The sequence below is a fragment of the Urocitellus parryii genome, chromosome 1 (genome assembly GCF_045843805.1).
Source record: "Urocitellus parryii isolate mUroPar1 chromosome 1, mUroPar1.hap1, whole genome shotgun sequence".
Taxonomy (NCBI): Eukaryota; Metazoa; Chordata; class Mammalia; order Rodentia; family Sciuridae; genus Urocitellus; species Urocitellus parryii.
In genome coordinates, this window is record NC_135531.1 from 212909799 (window position 1) to 212930467 (window position 20669).

Here is a 20669-nt window from a genome sequence, read left to right on the forward strand (position 1 = left end):
TGCTCTTCCCAGAACCTGGGGTTTTTCAGTCTCAGCTATTTGAAGGCCTGGGGCTTGTTCCAATGTGTACTACCCTCCCTCTCTGATCCATGGCTCTAGTTCAGAGTCCTGGCAGAGTGGCTCTCCTCAGCTCAAGGAGTTGTGCTGATGCTCAAAACCCGCTGGAGAAATCCCTCCAAGTCTGAGCAGAGCTCCAGAAGGACCCCTTTTTGATGGGCTGTGCATCAATGTTGCTTTTTGCTGAAACACACACGCGGCCTATTTTTGCTCTTAACCTGGGTAAGCAATAGTCAAGCTACTTCCAGAGAGCCCAAGCTGCTACCCCTCAGTCTGTGCTGTCGCTGGGGAAGGCAGGCCCTGTGGGGGACAGCATCAGCCCTACTGTGGGGACACTGCACAGCCTAATGGACCAGAGTAATGAGCACTAGTTTTAATTTCATAAAATATTTTCTTACAGGCTCCAGCAAACCTTCACCAATTTACATCAGTTCCTATTCCTCACCAGCAAGAGAACAAAATAGACGGCTACAGGTGAATTTGCAATATCATTTGTATAGAAGGCCGATTAATAGTAACACAGTAAGGGGCCCATCTGGGTTGATTTCTCAGAGCTGAGCCAGCAAAGCAGGACCCAAGGAGTTTTCCCCGGGATTTCACTCCTTTAAATAAAGCACTTATGCAGTAGCCTCATGTTCTTGAGTATCCATGTGGGTCCTGCTGAGACCACCATGCCACTGATGGAAACAGCTGAGACGTCTTTAGTTCATATTCTTTGCCCAACAATTGTCCCTTTCCTACTCTTTTTTATTGTTATTGTTAAGCTCTAGAACCTCTGCCATCCTCTAGGTGAGTAAAGGTTGGTAAGCACACTCTACTCTCATCTCAGTGTTCTCTTTTTGTATACTTCATTCTCCATCTTCATGACTTCCTCCCTGTCCATACTCCATGATTTTAAAACTCTGAGGTTTTGGCCTTGAGGTCAGAGTGTTCATCTCAGAGGTCAATGTGGACTCAGACACGGCTGGGGAGTACAGCCATCCTAAAGGGGGTACCATGGTTGTAACACACCAAGGTTGTGCTCAGAAGGGACCTGTAATCAGTTTCAGGGTTTTCCTGAGTCTGTGGTCCACCTGGGCCATCTGATCTTTCTACTTACCCTCTAATAACACAAAGCACTTGGAGTTTCCCAAGATACAACTATATCTATCCTTTGGGTAAGGATGTTCTAAGACCCCTCTCCACTCCTTTATCTTTTCTTTGTAGATTAAAGAAAAACAACTTCCCAAATTACTCATATTTATGCTAGTTTTTTGTTTGTTTGTTTGTTTTGTTTTTGAGGTAGGTTCTTGCTTGCTGTGATCCTCCCTAGTTACTGGGCTACAGGTGTGCACTTTATGCCTGAATTAGGTGATAATTTTTTTTAGTCAGGATAAAATAGCCTCAGAATCATAACTGAACTTTAAAAGGAGATGATAGCATTAGCTCCTGGTAGGTAGATTTTAGCTCAGAAAACCTTATAAGGTTAGAATGAATTTAATTCCAGAATATGATGTTGATACTATGTAGTAAATTTGTTACATTTTACTAAGTGGGGGCATTTAGACATAATAAAAAAGACAAATAGAACCATGATGTTAAGAATCAATGTGAGGTTAAAGCTATAACAGCACAAAAGGAAATGGGGCATGGGTGTACAATGTGGGCACACAGGAGTGTAGAGCCTTGCTTTCTTTAGATGTATTTATTAGCTCCAACTTAGGGAAGGCTTTTCCTCCAGAATCGTAGTTACTCACATATCCCTTCCTTGAGATTGCTTATTCCTTTAATAGCACAATTTACAACAGAGTTTCCAAAGTGTGACTGTTGTTCCCCAAACCACATATGTTGTTTAAAATTGAAGGATACACTCAAGCTTCATCTCTGAGGTAAATGCTTTAAAAGATGATTCTATAAACTGTTCAGTTATCTAAGGCCAAAAATCTTACGTCCCAACTAAATTGATGGTATGTTAAAGATTCCCTGGGTAAAAGCCAACATTGAGACCTTCCTCTCCCTTTATCTGATGGTGACAGGCCTCTGTACAGCAGGATGCAGAACAGGGCCTCCAGTAAAGAGGAGAGGTAGCGCAGGCCACCTGCCACTAGGTTCTTGGGCTTTCCTGAGGCACCCACTTCTCTAGAGACCTTGGACGGGACTGGGGCAAACTCAGCCAGCCTACCTGCCAATGCAGTTTAACATCCATAATGCCCTCCACCTGCAGCAACTTCTAATCATAAGCCCAGGAATGTTGCTTTAAAAATATAAAGCAGGAAGCCCACGTGAATTTTCTTTAAATGTATGCTTTTAAACATTGCTTTCACTCATTTGCCTTTTCATTTTGTCAACAGCATCAACAGCTGTATTATAGTCAAGATGACTCCAACAGAAAGAACTTTGATGCATACAGATTGTATTTACAGTCTCCTCATAGCTATGAAGATCCTTATTTTGATGACCGAGTTCATTTTCCAGCTTCTACTGATTACTCCACACAGTATGGACTGAAATCGACCACAAATTACGTAGACTTTTATTCCACCAAACGACCTTCTTACAGAGCAGAACAGTACCCAGGGTCCCCAGATTCATGGGTGTAGCATCAAGACGCTCAGCAGAGAACTCTTTCTTTCTAACCTTGTTTGGATTGAGGTGAAAAGTCCGTCTTGCTGATTTGATGATGAAATGTGAAAGTGAAATGGAAGGAATGAGTGAAGAGCATTTTTTTTTTCTTTTTTGAGGAATTTTCAGGGAAGTGAGGAAACTCTTGGGAAAGAACTTTCTAAGCTCTATTTAGGTGTTAGATCTAATTACTTGTAGATTCTATAGTCTGGTGAAGGTGTGGGTGATGTGATGAGAGGTTTGAGAAATGGGTGAAATGAGATGGGGGAATGTGTAGGTCAAATCAAATTAAAGATGATTTTTTTAATGTGAATAAAGTTATGTTCTGATAGTTTGTACAGAAGAAAATAAAATGGATGCCCTTCATGTTTTATTGCTATTACTAAATGTCAAGATTGTATGCTATTATGTCTTGTAAATTTCTTTTGTTGGTGTAAATATGGAAATGCCACATTGGTTAAGTGCCATCATTTGTAATGCAGTGTGTCATTTGAAAAGAGATTTGAAGAAACTGACAGCATAGAAAACAAATGGGAAACCCAAGGAACTGATAAGAATTAGAAACCAACTCCAACACCCTGTGTTTTCACAGTGAGTAGTGTACTTGGGAAGCACAAAGTCCAGTCTGCAGAGCAGCTCCATGCCCATTCCCTGCCTCTTTCATAGGACACTTCACTGCCATTTTCTATGCACATGAAAGAAAAATAAATGTGGAAATTTCATCCTTGGAAATGTGTTCCCTTTCCTTTTTTTATTTTCTGGATGTAACGTGGAAAAGCAGATTTAATAAACACTGTGTGAGATGGATCGCACCAAAGAATGGAGCTATGAACATTCCTCCTCCTTTATCTGAGTATGTTTACTTCTTTGGATCTGTTTTGAATCTAATGCTCTAGTTTTATCACTTATTTTACAGAGTGTTATATGTATTTAACACCACTTTTCACCTAAGAGAAATTACATCTGGCAGCCTAGCCATAACTAAGTTGGCAAAGGCTCCTTTTGGCATCATTTTAAAGAACTCGGTAATTACATAAGAACAGTGGTTGGGCATTTACTTGGTTGGCATCAATGTAGTAAGCCAAAACCAATTCAAAATAATTATTTCACTGAGTAATTCCATCAGAAACAGTGATTTGTAGATTAGAGATGGGGCAGAGGAAGTCCCACAGACATGGTAGGCAAGGGGTCTTGATGGTACTTCATAACATGGCTTGTGAGGTGAGTTTTTCTCCATCTGTGGAGATAATGGGGGGCCCACAATCTGAAGCCCTCTTGGGTCTTGTAACTTTTTTCCTTGAGCCCTAAGTGCCCAGATCCTTCCCAGAAAAGTAGGGAAACAACCCATACGGTAAGTTCAACCCAGAGGTGTGGACTTAGTATACCCTGCAAGCATGATAAAATGATAAGACTAAACCATTTTTGAAGCTAAGAAAAGAGACCTGAGTGGGAGAAATACTTTCATGAAAGGAAAAGCCCAAGATTAGACTCCAAAGCAGAATGGAAATACGAGTGAAAGCCAGAAGATTCCTGAAGTCTACAGACAAGGAGGCTTTTCTGAGGTATGGACTTTCCAAGAGAATACCTGAGCAGCTGGCACCATCAGAATGGCAGAGCTCAGGAAACAGCCCTCTAGATGGGAAAGTCACTGAATTTTCCCAAGGAACTGACACCAGGACTTTCAGATGTCATCTCCATTTGAGCTTTGCTTCACTCACTTCCCTGAACCTAATGTTTTGGTGTCTGAGTTAAAGTGAAGGCCCTCACTGGATAAGTCAAGAAAATAAGAATCTGGAGCCTCTTGAGCTGATAAACAGTAACAGTGTCTTTTAGTGACCCCATTGTGGCCAGCAGCATTTCAAAAGAGATCCAAATTTGGGTTGCAGAGAATTCACTTAGACCTCCAATGAGACCTTCTAATAGAGCCCAAAGGCCTGTTTAGGAGGACTGGGCAGAAGATCTGATGCCCTTTAAAGCTAACATGTGACTGTAGAAAGGAAACTGCAGAGAGCCTGGATGATAGAAAACTGCCTTCATTGATCAAAAAGCTAAGCCCACTCCCTCCAAGCTGTGGAAATAAACAAGCCCTTCTAAAACAATATTGATATTTTGTTGCTGCCCTAATGTTACTAAGTAGCATACCAATTTAACCCTCAAGAAGAATCTATGGTTCTGAATACCCAGGACCAGTCCACTTCCTTTCCAGAAGGGTCAGGTTGAATTGAACCAGTGTTGGTAAGCTAGACCAGGGCTGCTTCACCCAGACAGCACCTTAGAATTCTCTGATCAACTTTGATGACTAAGGAGATCCAGGCCTCATTCGACCAATCAAAACCATCAAGGGTGGGATCCAAACATCACATCAGTATTCTTAAAAAGCTCCCTGGGCGATGGCACAGTGCAAGAGCCCCTCACTACCATCTTGCCAGGTGATCTGGAACTTGGAGTATGGAGTTTGCTTAGAAGAGAGGGACAGATTTGGAGTGTTATCATTGAAATTTTAAACTTGGAAAGTCAGATGTAAAGTGTTCATCTTTCACTTCTACACACTTGTGTAAAGTTTTGACCTTTAAAGCCCAGGGACATTTTGTACCTATTAGAACTAGTGACCACACAGTCCCAGAAATCTATCACTAATCCCTGCCACTGTTTGGCTGTCTGCTGATTGCTGATTTTTGCACTGAAATACCGCACAGTTCACTTTATTGTGCACGCACCATGTGCTGAGAGCATTGCATATGATATTACTTAACCCCCACAGCAAATGGAGAAGATCTGAGTTTATTCCTTTGTGCAGACCCAAAGCAAACTTGGAGAGTAACCTGCTAAGGATCACGGAGCCAGCCAGGGCTGAGGCAGTGAGCAACAATGTCAGAGCCACAGTGTCAGCCTAAGCCGCAGTGTCAAAGAGTTCTTCAAATTCAGTCATTTGAGTTCCAACCAAACTATTATTTACTAAGCATTTTTCACTATTTTCTTAAAAATTTCCAATGAAAATTCTATCACTAGCCATAATTAAAAAGAAACCATAAAAATAAACATTTGCTTATTAAATGTAAAAAGTCTGTGTTATGTGTTAGCAAACTTCATCTCATCTACCACCATTGGCATCACATTTTGAGTCCTGATGACTGAAATCAGGCTGAGAATCCCCATGTGAGCCCTGTCTGTTAATATAGGCTTATTAAAACTTGTCACTAGGCAATCCTCTCATTCTGAGGCCTCAGCAGTATCCTTAAGGCACACTTATGCAAATATGTCAGATGGTCATTTTGTTTCCATGATCAAACTGGCTGACAATGAAAACAACATTTGAATGCTTGGCCCTTGCTGTTCGCTTACTAGGTATTTTAAATAGCATTGCTCATGATAGCAATATTCATAATAGCCAAAAAGTGGAAACAACCCACAAAAGTGTCCAACTTATTCATGAAATGGAGTACTAGTCCACAAGAAAAAGAATGAGCCTCAGATACCATGACATGGATACATCCCAAAATATGCTGCTCAGAAGAAGAAAATAGTTTGCAAAAAAATACATACTGGGTGATTCTTATTCAAGAACAGAAAAATAAACACCATTTGGGGATGGTAGAAATATTCCATATCTTGATTGGGGTGGTATTACATAGGTGTATACATGTATCAAAGCATCAAAATGTACTAATAGGATCTGCACTTCACTCCATATACAATTTACTCCGATAAAAAAGTAACAGTTGCTTCTAAAAGGAATATAATGTTTGTTTTTAAAACCTAGAACCAAAAATCCAATTTATTTCAAATCTATCAAAATACCCACAGAGTAGTTTCACACACAAAAGGTTTTAGCACAAAATTTCTTTGTAGTTACATACACAAGTTCATTTAAAAGCTGAAAACTTACCAAGTTAAGTTTAAACAGAATTCTGGGAAGTATATATTTGAAAAGCATTATATGGGAATGTCCTTTTGAACAACTATCACTGTGTTGACAAGAAAGTAAGTTAAGAAGGAAAACTCAGGCTCATGCTTAAATGTGTTGCCAAGAGAGAAGTGTGCGCCCTTCTCCCTTAATGATCCAAAGAGATGTGTAAATAAACAGCTCACCCACAGCAGCACTCCCCAGGCCACAGGGAAGGAAGGAGTGTGGGAGCCAAGCCCTTTCAGCAAAGTACCAGAGAGGTGTTACAAAAACAAACAGGTCATTGAAATCAGAGACAGAACAGCTAATGGGGTTTTTTTGAACTCTACAAAGGCAGGACAGACTTTGAATTCAAAGGAGAACTTTGCTGCAGGTCAAGGAGATCCTCTGCTGGAGACAAAGCAGTTTTTCTGTTAATTAATGTGCAGTGGAAAGTGCAGGGTGGGAGAGCCAAGGAGGGGAAGGAGGTTTGGAATTCCATGCAGTTCCACCCCTGATAGACCAGAGCCAGGGCTGGTCTGGGCCTCAAAACGACATGCAGCCATGGGCTGCCACCCTTCCAGAAGAACATCTCTCAGCTGGGGCTGTCCGTGTGTCTCTCTAGAAGGTCTTCGCTTTGTCTCCATCCTTATTACCCCAGGGAAAGTAATTTGCTGCTGACTCCCGAGATGGCTTGGCCTGGCTTGTCTTTATGAATGCCCTTATTCAGGACAATCCTTCAAGACTGCAGACACAAAAAGGAAATTTTTAGCAAGCAAATTATGACTTGAATTGTGTCTGTTTTAGTGCCTTTCCCTGTTTTAATGTCAGCAGCTTCGCTGGAAGCAGCTGGCATGTCCCCTAAGTAGCTGTTTGTGCCTATTGCTGTTGCCTAATTCTAACTTGAAATCACTAAAAAGCATTTTGTGCTGTCATAATCATTTGCATAAGCCATAACTAGCTCTTTCATTATTAAACTCCCATCCAACGGTTGGGGGAATTTTGATAAAGACTTAATGATGTGATGGGCTATTTCGCCCTCCGATCATGTCCCAGTGATTCCAGAGCTGACTGATGCATTGTCTCAGAAAATAAAAATGGACACAACTTTTGCTGGGTCAAAGGTGTATATCTAACATCAATGGGAAAATATCCAATTCTTCCTCCAGGAGTCCCTCATAACTGTTAATTAATTTACTCCCCAGGAGGCAGCACCCCTAAATTGTGTCTTTATATCCTGGCAATGGAATATAATGTGTTTGGCTTCCAATGCTCTGATAAGCTGCCATCCACTGGGTACTAATCTAATAAAATGACTTCCAGAGGGATGAAGTCCCTCTAGGGGTCTCTTTAGGATTCTTCAGAGTCTGGGAGTATACCAGCCTAATCCTAGGGAGCTCTCATTCCTTTCCAGGGGTGAGAATGAGTGTGGTGAGGTGCCCAGGCTCCTGGGGACTAGAGAAAAGCATTCAATCAGATAGCTCTGCACTGGAAATAATGGTCATAGAAGGGGATCCAGTCATTATAGAAATGGTTTTGCAAAAAGAATGCATCTGAAGCTTTCATAATATTTTCAAATATTTTGTGAAGACAAGCCAAGGGGCATATTCTTTATTCTAAATGATTTCATATATGTGTCTACCAGAATCACTGTGATTATGGCTGGCCTCTGTGACCAGAAGTCTCCTTCTTTTCTCTAACTGGCCAAAGATAATGGCATATTTAGTCAGTTTGCAAATAATGAGGCTCCTCTTTCTTTTTTTTTTTTTTTACTTTTCTTTCATCTCTATCGTTTTTAATCATTTCTTTGATAATTAATATTTCTATAGAAAAAGCTATCAGAGGAAAGTTAGGGTGGCATTGAAACTCATTAGGCCTGTCACAATGTCATATTTTAATTGGACAACAGCTGACACTAAACCACTTTGAGCTACAAATACTGTCATCTGAGACCACATCACTGTTTGTGGTAGGAAAGGAACCTCACTGAGTGTGATGGTTTGCATCTTCAATGTCCCCCAAAGGCCTGTATGTTAAAGACTTGGTCACCAGCCTGAGGTGCTATTGGCAGATGGTGGAACTTAGGAGGGGGCCTACCAGAATGCCATGGTTGTGTTCTCCTGAATGGGATCCTGGAACCCCATTAATTTCCTTTCTGTCTGTCCTTCCCAGGCACCATGAGGTGAGCCGCTCTGATCCACCATGGGCTCCCACCATGATGTTCTGCCTCACCACAGGCCCCGAAACAACAAACCAAGTGAGTATGGACTGAAACTCAGCCAAAACAAACCCTTCCTCCTTTAAGTAGATAGATCTCAGATATTTGTCACAGTGACAAAAAGCTGACAATCTCAACTAAGGAATTGTGTTCTGCTGGCAATATCAAAGTCCCCCAAATTTTGGCTTCAACAGAAGAAGCTGTTGAAAAGGGCTTTCTTTGTGTCTCTTTTCCACCATATATAAAGAGGGGGCCAGACAAATGGTGTCACAAATATCTTCATGTGCCAAAGCTCTATCCTGCTGTCTCAGAGGGACTCTTATTCTCATGGCTTTGAACTGGCTGCAGGATCTCCAACCATCACATACTCATTCCTCAATAAGGAGAATAGAGTTTAGAAAATGGAACTTACCAAGTGAGTCAACCCACTTAAAAGAGCTTTCCTAGAATTTTACCCATATATATCATTTGCCACCCTATCTATAAGGTAGGCTAGAAAACATCTTTAACCTGGGTCTATTGCCACCTCTATTATACATAAGTTCTGTTAGTAAGGAAAATGAAGGAATGGACAGGGGGAAGAAACTCTCGGTCTCTGCCCAGGATAAACAGATGATGCTGTAGGTGCTCACTACACTTCCATTACTTTGGTTTCTGTTACAATATTCTAAGTACCTGGGAAATCTGGAAGCCGGTGAGTCTTCCTTTGCCCCCAAGAATTTGGAACACACTGAGCCAATCAAAGAGGAAAATGGCTACCAAGTCTGGGTTGGTCGGTCAAGGAAAGCCTCATAGGGTAAAAGGACTTGAGCTAAACTGGGGGTTCATTTTAAGGAAAGGTGCCAGGAATATAGACAAGAATGGCAGGGACTAGGCGAAGGAGAAAAACCAGGACAGGAAGGAGGTTGCATAGAAGAGGCAGAAAAGAAGGCGCTCCTCCTGTTGGTGAGTACAAAACAAACGACCGCCCTTTGAGCACTACTAATGATAATAATAATCATTTGCTTTAAGCATTCACTACTGAGATATTAGGTGTCAAGAATTGTTATATGCTTTAACCACATTATCCCATTTAATCTTCACAAAAATCCTGAAACGATGTACAAGAGAAGAGAAATTGTCCTTGGAAATGTAAGTGGCCCAAGGTCCCATCAATAGGGAATTGAGTTCTGTATCTGAGAGGTTGTTAGCCCTTCCCAACCTCCGCCCCCCCAGCAGAAAAGCAGTTCCCCCGAGGCCTCATCGTGTCATCTATGTTTCTGCTGAAGTCAACCTTGTGGCAGTCCCTCTCCCAGCCAGAAATCCCCCTCCGGCTTTGTACCAGCTTCCCAGCCTAATTAGGCTCGAAGAATGCAAACTAGTTTTCATGTTTGTTTGAGCAAAGATAACTAGGAAAATACCATATTGGCTCAAGTCAAAGTTGGTGATTTTTAAAAAGAAAATTATCAAGTCGCCCGTCACAAATTAGGCACCAAGTATAGAGAGATCCACAGCAAAAGACTTCACAGAATCAAATGAACCCAGAAGAGGTGCCCTTCCCTCCTCGGGCCAACCCCACTGCCTGCCAGATCAGCCTCAGAGAGCAGCTCAGCCCGGGTATATAGTTTGGATCTTGAATGTCCTGGCAAAGGCCCAGTCCCCAGACTGTGGTGCTCTTCAGGAGGTGTTGGAACCTCTAGGAGGTGGGGCCTAGAGGAAGGAAGCAGGTCATGAAGGGTGTCTCCTTAAAAGGGATATTGGAACCCTAGCCACTTCCTGTCTCTGTTTCCCAGCCACCATGAGGTAAATAGGTGTCCTCCACCAGGCACTCGGGCCACGAGGTACTGTGCTGCTGCAGGCCCAAAGCAACAGAACCAAGCAGCTGTGGACTGAGACCTCTGAAACCGTGAGGCATAAATGAGCCTTTTCCCTTACTAAGTTGATTATCTCAGCCACTTGGTCACAGTGGTGGAAAGCTGACTAGCACAGCTGGGGGACAGTTAGCTTGTGCAGGAAGCCAGGCAGGTCAGCCTGGGAAGGGGGCTGTCGGCCTCCCCTGCCTAGCTCTTGTGGAGAATGGCCATTTCCAAGCAACAGACTACTCACAGTCCTGAGTGACTCAGAAAAATAGGAACCTCAGACCTTCTGGAAGATTTGGAAGGAAACCTTTCAGCTTTCTCTTCATCCTGTATTCCTCCCTGCCCTTCAAGGACAAAAGAGGAGTCATCTGATGATACTAGGAAAAGCAAAGCAAGCTTCAAGCTCTGCTGCTCAGACTGAGGCCAGAGCATCAGACCCTCTCCAGATGGGATCTGCAGGCTGCTCTGTACTCCAGGGAGGCCTGGGGTCTTAGTTGAGTGAGTTCCATTCACCTAGGTATCTGTGCATGACCTTTGCTCCAGTTCAAGCTACCATTTCCAAATCCACCTCACAAGCAAGAAAGCTGATGTATGTTTTAATACAATGACCTCAAGTCCCTCTATCTCAGAGAGAAGAGGCCTAGGACCAAGCACACACAAACAGCCTCTCCATCACACAGAGATGAGCTGAGTCCCAACACGGATTTGCCCCCTCCCCTGGAGTACACAAGGAGCTGGGGGATTGTCCTCAGTGCCGCAGGGCAGGCACATACTGAGGAGGAATTCCCCCCTAATTGACTTCAGTCACCCCAATGAACAAACTTCCAGGGAGCTCTGCAGAGAACACTGCCGAACCCAAGGTTGAGACTGGGTTTCCTACTTCTCTCTCATCCCCAGATGGGATGTGAGACACCACCTCCACACCACATGGCTGAGCCAACTTATGCACCCAATCAGAGGCCGGAGGGGCAAATAGAGAAACCTGGGTGGAGGGTCTCCTCACAGGGACAGCTCAATCCAGTGTGGGACTGCCATCAAGGGCAAAGTGCTACCATCCATTTACTACTCCAATTAGAGGTGAGGAAGCCCAGCAAAAGGAGGTTAGGAAACTCACCCCAAGTGACAGTGGCAGAGTATCAGGTTGTCCCCTATCAGATTAGCAGCTGCCTTTCTGCTGAGGAGCATAGGCTCCATTCCAGAGCCTTGTGCCATCCCGACCTTAGGAGCCAAGTGGAAACTCTATCCCAGAACCTTCTGTGTGACAGGTAACACCTTTCCTGAGCTTCCATCTCCTAGCTGTGGGCAGCTCTGCTTTCATCCCCAGATCCCATGTTTCTCACCAGATCTAGAAAGCCTATCCCCAGGTCTGCCCTAGGCTTCAAAAATCACCTCTCTGTCCCCCTGCTTCATAATTCTCCATCAGATTGGGGTCCATGCCAGCCCCCACCAAACCCATACTTACTCATCCCAGAGTACAGGGCACAACCACACTCTTGGTCCCCTGCTGGAGCGGCCCTGAGAATCCATGGCAGAGCCACAGTCTCATCCCTGGGAGAACAGCTCATCTTTTTGCTGAATAAAGCACAAAGTGAGTTCCTTAAAACATTAGCCCTAAGTTGTCCCTAACAGAAGTTTTATGGTCAAATAAGTCTGGAAAATGCCATGTAGTATAGTTCCCTCAGAGATTCACAATACCTTTAAAGTTCACATTGAAGGCTCTGAGAAGACTTGCAATAAATACTGAATTAAAAATCTAGTATTACTGAAATATGGGTAGGTAAAGTATTTTTCCCCACTCATAGGTGAAGATTCTTTTTCTCCTTACATAGTCTATACGACTACAATTAAAATATATCTTTCTAGACCACAACATCCCCTTAAATTCAAAATAGCATAACTAAAATCTGGATCCACTTACTTATTTTGTATTGGTCCAGAGCGGGCACATAATGTGGCCCAGAGTCACTGATGCTAATGACGTGTGGTGCTTTACACACTCAGTAACTTCTGTGGTCCTCAAACTTTTTGGTCTTAAGACCCCTAAATAACACTAAGAACACCCCTGAATAACGTTAAGAACCCCAGAGAATAGTTCTTTATAGGTGAGACATCTCTGCTGATATTTATAGAAAATTTAAACTGAAAATTTAAAAATATGTATTAATTCATTTAAAAAACAAGCCCAGTAAATACTACCATAAGTTACATATTTTATGAAAAATAACTATTTTCAAAAAAAATCAGAAAAGGCACTTTTTAAAATATTTTTGCTAGTCTCCTTCACATCTGGCTTTAAGAAGATAGCAGGATCCTCATGCAGATCCCGCTTCTGCAGTCAGTCTGTTGTGACATCGTGTCATATCGTCCCCAGAACGCACCACTGTGTGCCTGTGAGAGAAAGAGGGAAAATGCAAGTTAGTGTTATGAAAATAGTTTTGGCCTTGTGGAGCCCCAAAAGGGGTCTCCAGGACCCCAGGGGTCCCCTGTACCACTGCTTCTGATGATTGACCTGGTTCCTTTCTACTCTGCATACACCTGAGAAAAGTAGAGGCATGGGTGTGCTTCCCTGCTCCTGAGGCTGATCCATCCCCCATGCAGGAGATCCAGATCTCTGTGAGCCCTGGGGTGGGGCCATCTGGAGGTCCTCCCAGCAGTCAACCACCATGGCAGGGCCTGGTGAGGCTCCTCCTCTGCCCTCCCCACCCATGTCCTCCCCCACCCCCGTCATGGCCCAGCAGAGTAGGGTCAGCTCCTATGGTCTTGGCTCAGAGGATTTTAAAGAGTTTTGATGTATAGAATTTCATTAAAGCCATAAAGTCCCCAAGATAGTCATTGTCCAAACATAGATATTGCTTTCATTTGTAAGCCGCCTAATTCCTGCAAAAAAAAAAAATGGATTTAAACTTTATCTATAATCCATGCTCTGTTCTCCTGCAGGGTTTCACTGGGTCCATGATAGGAGGGAGCTAAGAAGATCTAACTTTTGTTCTTCTTCACACATAGGAGAAGATAAAACCCATCTTTCATCTTTGCCCTGGAGAGGTTTGAAGTCCAGACACAAAAGGAACATGGAGATAGGAAACACCAGCTCTGAAAATCTGAGTGTAAAGGCTACATGCTGCCGACTTCCTCCACGTGGGACCTCCCCACCCTGGCCTCCTTCCTAAGACCCAGTGAGAGATGGGTCCAGAGGAGCAGGACATGCGTGGAGAGATGCCAGGGAAACAGTCAGACACAGTTAATGAGTTGTCTGTCTTGGGCCAAAATGAGAGAGAAGGAAACCCTGAGGATCCTGCTTCGTTCCACAGCAGTAGCCATGGCACTGTTCCCTGGCAAGGACCTGTGTTATGAGGCTTAGGTTAGAAAGTCTCCTTCTGGAGTTGGACAGATAGAACATAGATCCTGGCTTAGCCACTAACTAGCATGGCAGGGTGACCTGAGGCAACATGCGTGGCCCCTCTGAGTCTCAGTTTCATCATCTATAAAACGAGTGATTCTAGGATTTGCTGAGGTAGTGCATGATAAGCACTCAATATAGCACCTCCAGTTAAAAACTCATGCTCTGCAAAAGAGAATGTTAACAGGACCTGCAGACAAATCATGGATTGGGAGAAAATAATTGCAAATGACTCATTATGAATTGTTGGGTTGGGGTTGTAGCTCAGTGGTAGAGTGCTTGTCTAGCACATGTGAGGCACTGGGTTCAAGCCTCAACACCACATAAAAATAAATTTAAAAGAATAAAGGTATTGTGTCCACTTACAACTAAAAATCTTTTTAAAAAAACTATTATTAAAGTACACAAGGAATTCTTAAAACTCAAAAGCAAGAAAATAGCCTGATTAAAAATGGGCAAAATCCCAAAAGCAAACACCTTACCCAGAAAATATCTATAGATGGTAGCATATGGAAAGATGCCAACATCATACGTGATTGGGAAAATGCAAATTAAAACAATGAGATTCCCACTACATACCTATTAGAATGGCCAAAATCCCTAACACTGACAATACCAAATGCCAACGAGGACATGGAGCAACAGGAACTCTCATTCATTGCTGGTGGGAATGTAAAGGGTACAATGACTTTAAAAAATATTTGTGAAGTTTCTTACAAAACTGACAGGGTGACAGAGCAAGATGGTGATTGAGTAACATCCTCCAGTAATTCTCTCTCCACAGATACACCAAGTTTAATAGTTATTCACACCCTAAACTATCTTCACAAGAGCCATGGAAGGCCGGGCACAGTGATGCACACTTGTAATCCCAGCAGCTCGGGAGGCTGAGGAAGGAGGATCACAAGATCAAAGCCAGCCTCAGCAATTTAGTGATGACTAGTCTCAAAATAAAGAAAAGGACTGAGGTTGTAGCTCAGTGGTGAAACACCCCTGAGTTTAATCCCCAGGATTAAAAAAAAAATGAGCCAAGGAAACCAGATAAAAGACTATAGTGCCCACTTAGAGTATAACAAAACAAAAAGATGAACTAAAAAAGGCAGGAGGAGGTACCCCCATAACCTCGCTTCCAACTTCAAGAGCCCATGACAGAAAGATGCTTCCTGCCTTAGGGTGGTGAGGAAGAGAATTTAGTCCAGGACTCAGACTTAAAACCCAGTCTGGTTAAACTCAGTGCTAGACAAAGCCCTGTAATCCCCAGTGCCAGCCCAGTGACCCCCAATGAAGCCTCAAGAATTGTGTTAGGGGCTGGGATTGTGGCTCAGCGGTTGAGTACTCACCTAGCACGGGCAGGACCCAGGTTCAATCCTCAGCACCACATAAAAATAAAGGCATTGTGTTGTGTCCATCCACACCTAAAAAAAATAAATGTTTTTTTTTTTTAAAAAAAGAATTGTGTTAGGCCAAGAGGCTGACTGTAGCCACTATTCCTTCTCCAACCTTGGGCAGCAGATCGGGAAGCAGGACTCTACCCATCAGAGAGAAGGACACAAAAGCTAGCACAGAGCTCTATCTCAGAACCCAGTGCCAGCTCCACCATGAGAGACCCAGCACCAAGTGGAAACTGAAAGTCTTGTGCACAGGTCAGAGGTCACAGATGGAGACTTCAGGCCAGTCCTGGCATCAAGTGGAGACCTATACACTGGTGGAGAGACCTGAGTTTCAGTTTTATCATTTCCAGCCTTGGGGGGACCTAGGGCATACCCACCTTTCTCCTAAGACTGTGCAGGCTAATGAGTCAATGATACACAGGTGCACCCAGCTTAGATTCAGCCTTGGTGGCATCTACCAATCATCCCCTGGGCTGCTATTGTCAGGCTAGTACTCACAGCTGGGGCTCTAGAAGAGTCCCTGCACCAGGCAGAGATCTGTGGCCTAGTTAGACAGACTCAGATTTGGGCCTGCCTCACTGCCAGCAGCAGTATGGGCCCCAGTGCACCCCTGAAAATGTGCAGGTCTTTACAACAGTGAGACTCAAGTGTAACCCAGCTTACTGTCTAAGTGGCCAAGGGACTGCCTTCACCAACACTGCCCCAACCTCGGGCAGCACAGTGTGTTATAAGACCCCGTTAGCTGTGGGTAAGAAAGTATAGTACGCATAAAACTTTGCCCTGGAATTTAGCACTGGGCTGGGCTGGTGAAACCTGCACTAGGCAGAGCCCAATGACCTCGTCCCCATTTCTACCTGCAGATGGAGCCTCTAAAACAGCTCCAGTGCCAGGGCAAGGCATGCAGCCCCAGTAACAGACTTATAATCTACCCAGCCTTACCTGTGAATGGTTGCAGCAGTCACAGGGCCATGAGTCCACCTCTGCAAGAGGCAGTCCATAGCAGTGTGGGTCTTGATCCTAGACCAATGACCTACTGGTCTTGGTGGACTATGTGATAAGGGTGTGACATAGCTTAGAGGCATTGGTGGTCATAGCCTGGGGCTGGTCCATCCATTAGGACTCTGTCATAGCTTAGCAAAAAAATCCTACAGTGCCTAACCACAGGCAGATGAGACATCTGGGTGTATCCTAGTCTCAAGAAAAGGCTTGTGGGGACAGACTACTTTTCTAAGTACTCTCCTTTTTTTTTTTTTTTTTCCTGAACAGAACACCAACAGTATATTTGGGACAAACCTGGGCTCCAGTTGCCTTATAGTACTGAATCAGCAAAAACACACCAACAACATAGTCTGAGAAAATCTGTACCTGGACACCATCCATTGCTGAAATAACGGAAGTGACTACAGACTCAGAGAAAATGAACAGCTTGCTTAGAATTTCTGGAAAGACAGGTACAAACAAAGCCAGATTAGGAAGACTAGAATAAATACCTAATCCTTCTCTACTCAGGTGTCTCGCCTGCCAACAAGCATCAAGAGTTTTCAGGAAACTAATCTCAAAAAAAAAAAAAAATGATCTCATGTAACACTCAAAAGACACTGACCAGAAAACAATCAGTCCAGGAGAACTCTTAGAAAATTAAAATAGCTATTTTAAGGAAACTTGATGAGCTTGATGAAAACACAGAGAAATGTTCCAATACTCTAGTAGAGAAACTTAACAAAAGAGATGGAATCAATTTAAAAAGTCAAACAGAAAGTCTCAAGGTGAAAAATTACACTCAGTGAAATTAAAAATGTGATAGAAGGCATCAATAGCAGGATAGATCAAACAAGAATTGGTGAGCTCAAAGACAGGCTACTTCAAAATACACAGTAGGAGGAAAAAAAAGAAAGAATGAAGAAAACATTTTAGGATGTACTAAAAGAGCAAATATTTGGGTTATTGGGCTCCAAAAAAAAAAAACTTGAAATACCAAAGGAGTAGAAAGCCTATTAAAAGAAAGAATAACAGAAAAGTTTCCAAGCTTAGAGAAGGACACAAAAATTCAAACAGGTAGGTCAAAGGTCACCAGTCAAATTTAACCCAAGACATCTTATAAACAAAGCTCTCAAAGATGAAAGATAAAGAGAAGATTCTCCAGGTGCAAGAGAAAAGAAACAAATAACAGATAACACTTGTCAACAAATTTCTCAGCAGAAACCTTACAGGGCAAGAGAGAGTGGCAAGAGATTTTCACAGTTTGGACAGAAAATGCTATCAATTGAAAATACTGTACTTAGTAAAGCTATCTTTTAGAAATGAAAGGAGATAAAGACATTTCCAGACAAACAAAGTTGAAAGATTACATTTCCATCAGACCTGTTCTAAAAGAAATGCTTAAAGAAAATCTTCAAACTGAAAGAAAAAGATGATGTCAATGAGTAAGAAGAAAATATGGGAAGGTATAAACTCATTGGTAAGAATAACAACACAAACAAATTTCAAATGCTCCAACAGAGTAAGTATAGTATCTTAAATCATTGATTAGTATGCAGACTAAAAAGTTAAAGAGTTAAAAGTAATAACTATGCTGATATATTAAGAAATAGGCAATATAGAAAGATGTAAAATAGGATATTGAAAATTCACAATATGAAGAAGAATGGAGTAGAATTGTAGAGTTTTCTATTAGTATGTTTTCTCTAGTTTTTTGGTTTGGTTGGTTCTGTTTTTTGTTTCATTTTGTTCATAGTAATGAAGCCAAACCCAGAGGTGCTCTACCACTGAGCTACATCCCCACCCTTATTTTTTTATTTTGAGACAGGGTCCCTCTAAGTTTCCAAGGCTGGCCTTGAATTTGTGATCAGATATCCTGTCTCAGCCTTCCAAATAGCTGGGACTACAGGCATGTGCCACCATGCCTGGTTGTTTGTTTGTTTCTGTTCTTATATTTATGATCATTTTAAGTTGGTATCCTTTCAGAATAGCTAGTTATAATTGAAAGATGTTTTCTGTAAGCCTCATAACCACGGACAACTATATGCTAACAAATCAGATAATGTAGAAGAAATAGACAAATTCCTAGACACATAGCAAGAGTGACTCATGAAGACTAAATCATGAAGAAATAGAAAGCCTGAACAGGCCACCAACAAGGATGAGATTGAATCAGTAATAAAAAGCCTCCAATCATAGAAAAAACAAGGAACAGATGGATTCGTTGCTGAATACTACCAAATTTTTAAGGATAAATAACACCAATTCTTCTTAAGTTATTCCAAAAAATAAAAGAGAAAGAAATTCTTCCCAATGTATTCTACAAGGTCGGCATTACCCTGATGCCAAAAGCAGATAAGGACATACAGCAATATCCTTGATGAGCACAGATTCAAAAATCCTCAACAAAATACTAGCAAACTGAATCCAACAGCACATTAAAAAGATTATTCACCATGATCAAGTAGGATTCATCCCAGGGATAAAGGATGGCTATTATATGCAAATCAATAACTATGATTTACATCAACAGAAAGGACAAAAGCGATGTGAGGATCTCAATGGATGCAGAAAATGCATTTGATAAAGTTCAACATTTCTTCATGATAAAAATGCTGAGCAAATTAGGTATAAAATAAATGTTCCTCTACATAATGAAAGTCATTTGTCATAAGCCTGCAGTTAACATTATACTGAATGGGGAAAGGTGAAAGATCTCGAACCTTCATCACTTTTATTCTATATAGTTCTGGAAGTCCTCACCAGAGCAAGGCATCTAAGCTGGAAAAGAAATAGTCAAAATGTCATTATTTGCAGATGACATGATCTTATATACACCAACCCCCCAAAAAAATCCACTAAAAGACCCTATTAGAACTAATAAATGAATTTAGCAAAGTTGCAGGATACAAAATCAACACACAAAAATCAGTAGTGTTGCTATATACCAATAGCAGATTATCTGAAACAGAAATCAAGAAAGCAATTCCATTTATAATAGCTACAAAAAAAAAACAAAAAAAACAACGAAGCCAGGCATGGTAGAACATATCTGTAATCCCAGCTACTTAGGATGCTGAGGCAGGATGTTCACAAAGTCAAAGATTACATGGACAACTTAGTAAGTAAGACCCTGTCTCAAAAATAAAACAAAAAAAGGTCTGGAGATATTGCTCCGTGTAGAGCACTTGCCCTACAAGGCCCTGGGTTCAAACTCTCATGCCAAAAATAAAAATAAAAACAAAATGCCTAGGAATACATTTAACCAAAATTGTGAAATACATTTACAATGAAAATTGTAAAACACTTATGAAAAAAAATTTAGGAGGACACAAAAGAATGGAAAGACATCCATGTTCTTGGATTGGAAGAATCCATATTGTTAAAATGTGCATACTACCCAAAGTGACTTACAGGTTCAATATAATCCCAATAAAAAAAATACCAATGATGTTTTTCATAGAACTATAAAAAATCCTAAAACTTATATGAAAACAGAGAGAGAGAGAGAGAGAGAGAGAGAGAGAGAGAGAGAGAGAGAGAGAACAAAGCAGGAGGCTTTACATTATCTGAGTTCAAAGCATAGAACAAAGTTGTAGTAATCAAAACAGCACAGTATTGGTACCAAAACCAACACTTGGACAAATGGAACAGTATAGAGAGCCTAGAAATAAATCTACACATTCACAGTCAACCGAGTTTTGACAAAGGGACTAAGAACATCCATTGGACAAAGGACAGTCTTCAATAAATGGAGCTGGGAAACCTGGATGTGTACGTGCAAAAGAATAAAATGAGACCCCTATCTCTCACCAGTCACAGAAATCAACTCAAAATGAATTAAAGACTTACATGTAAGACATGAAACTACTAGACAAAAACATAGGGGAAACCCTTCAGGATTTTGGAAACAGCACAGATTTTTTGGACAAAACTTCAGAAGCATAGGAAATGAAAGCAAAAGCAAAAGTAGACAAATGGAATTACTTCCAACTAAAAAGCATTTGCACAGCAAAGGAAACAATCAACAGAGTAAAAAGACAACCTATAGAATGGGTATAAGTATTTTTAGTGTATACATCTGACACTGGGGTTGATATTTAGTATATAGAAGGAACTCCAAAAACTCAAGAGAAAAAAAAAAACTTAAAATGAGCATTAGATCTGAATAGACATTTCTCAAAAGAAGACATGCAAATTACCAACAGCTACATTAAAAATGCTCACATCATTAATCATGAAGGAAATGCTAACCAAAACCATAATGAGATATCACCTCACCCCAGTAAGTGCTGAGGGCCATTAC

General features: G+C 41.7%; 1 protein-coding gene across 1 annotated transcript in view; it reads left to right on the forward strand.

The window, feature by feature from the left end:
* The window catches only part of Pkp4 (plakophilin 4), a 247528-nt gene extending 244076 nt beyond the window's left edge, over positions 1-3452 (forward strand). The window contains exons 21-22 of the mRNA XM_077802620.1: positions 458-531; positions 2388-3452. Coding sequence (XP_077658746.1) covers positions 458-531; positions 2388-2636 — 323 coding nt within the window. The 3' untranslated portion in view covers positions 2637-3452. The remainder of the gene's footprint in view (positions 1-457; positions 532-2387) is intronic.
* Positions 3453-20669: the final 17217 nt, after the last annotated feature.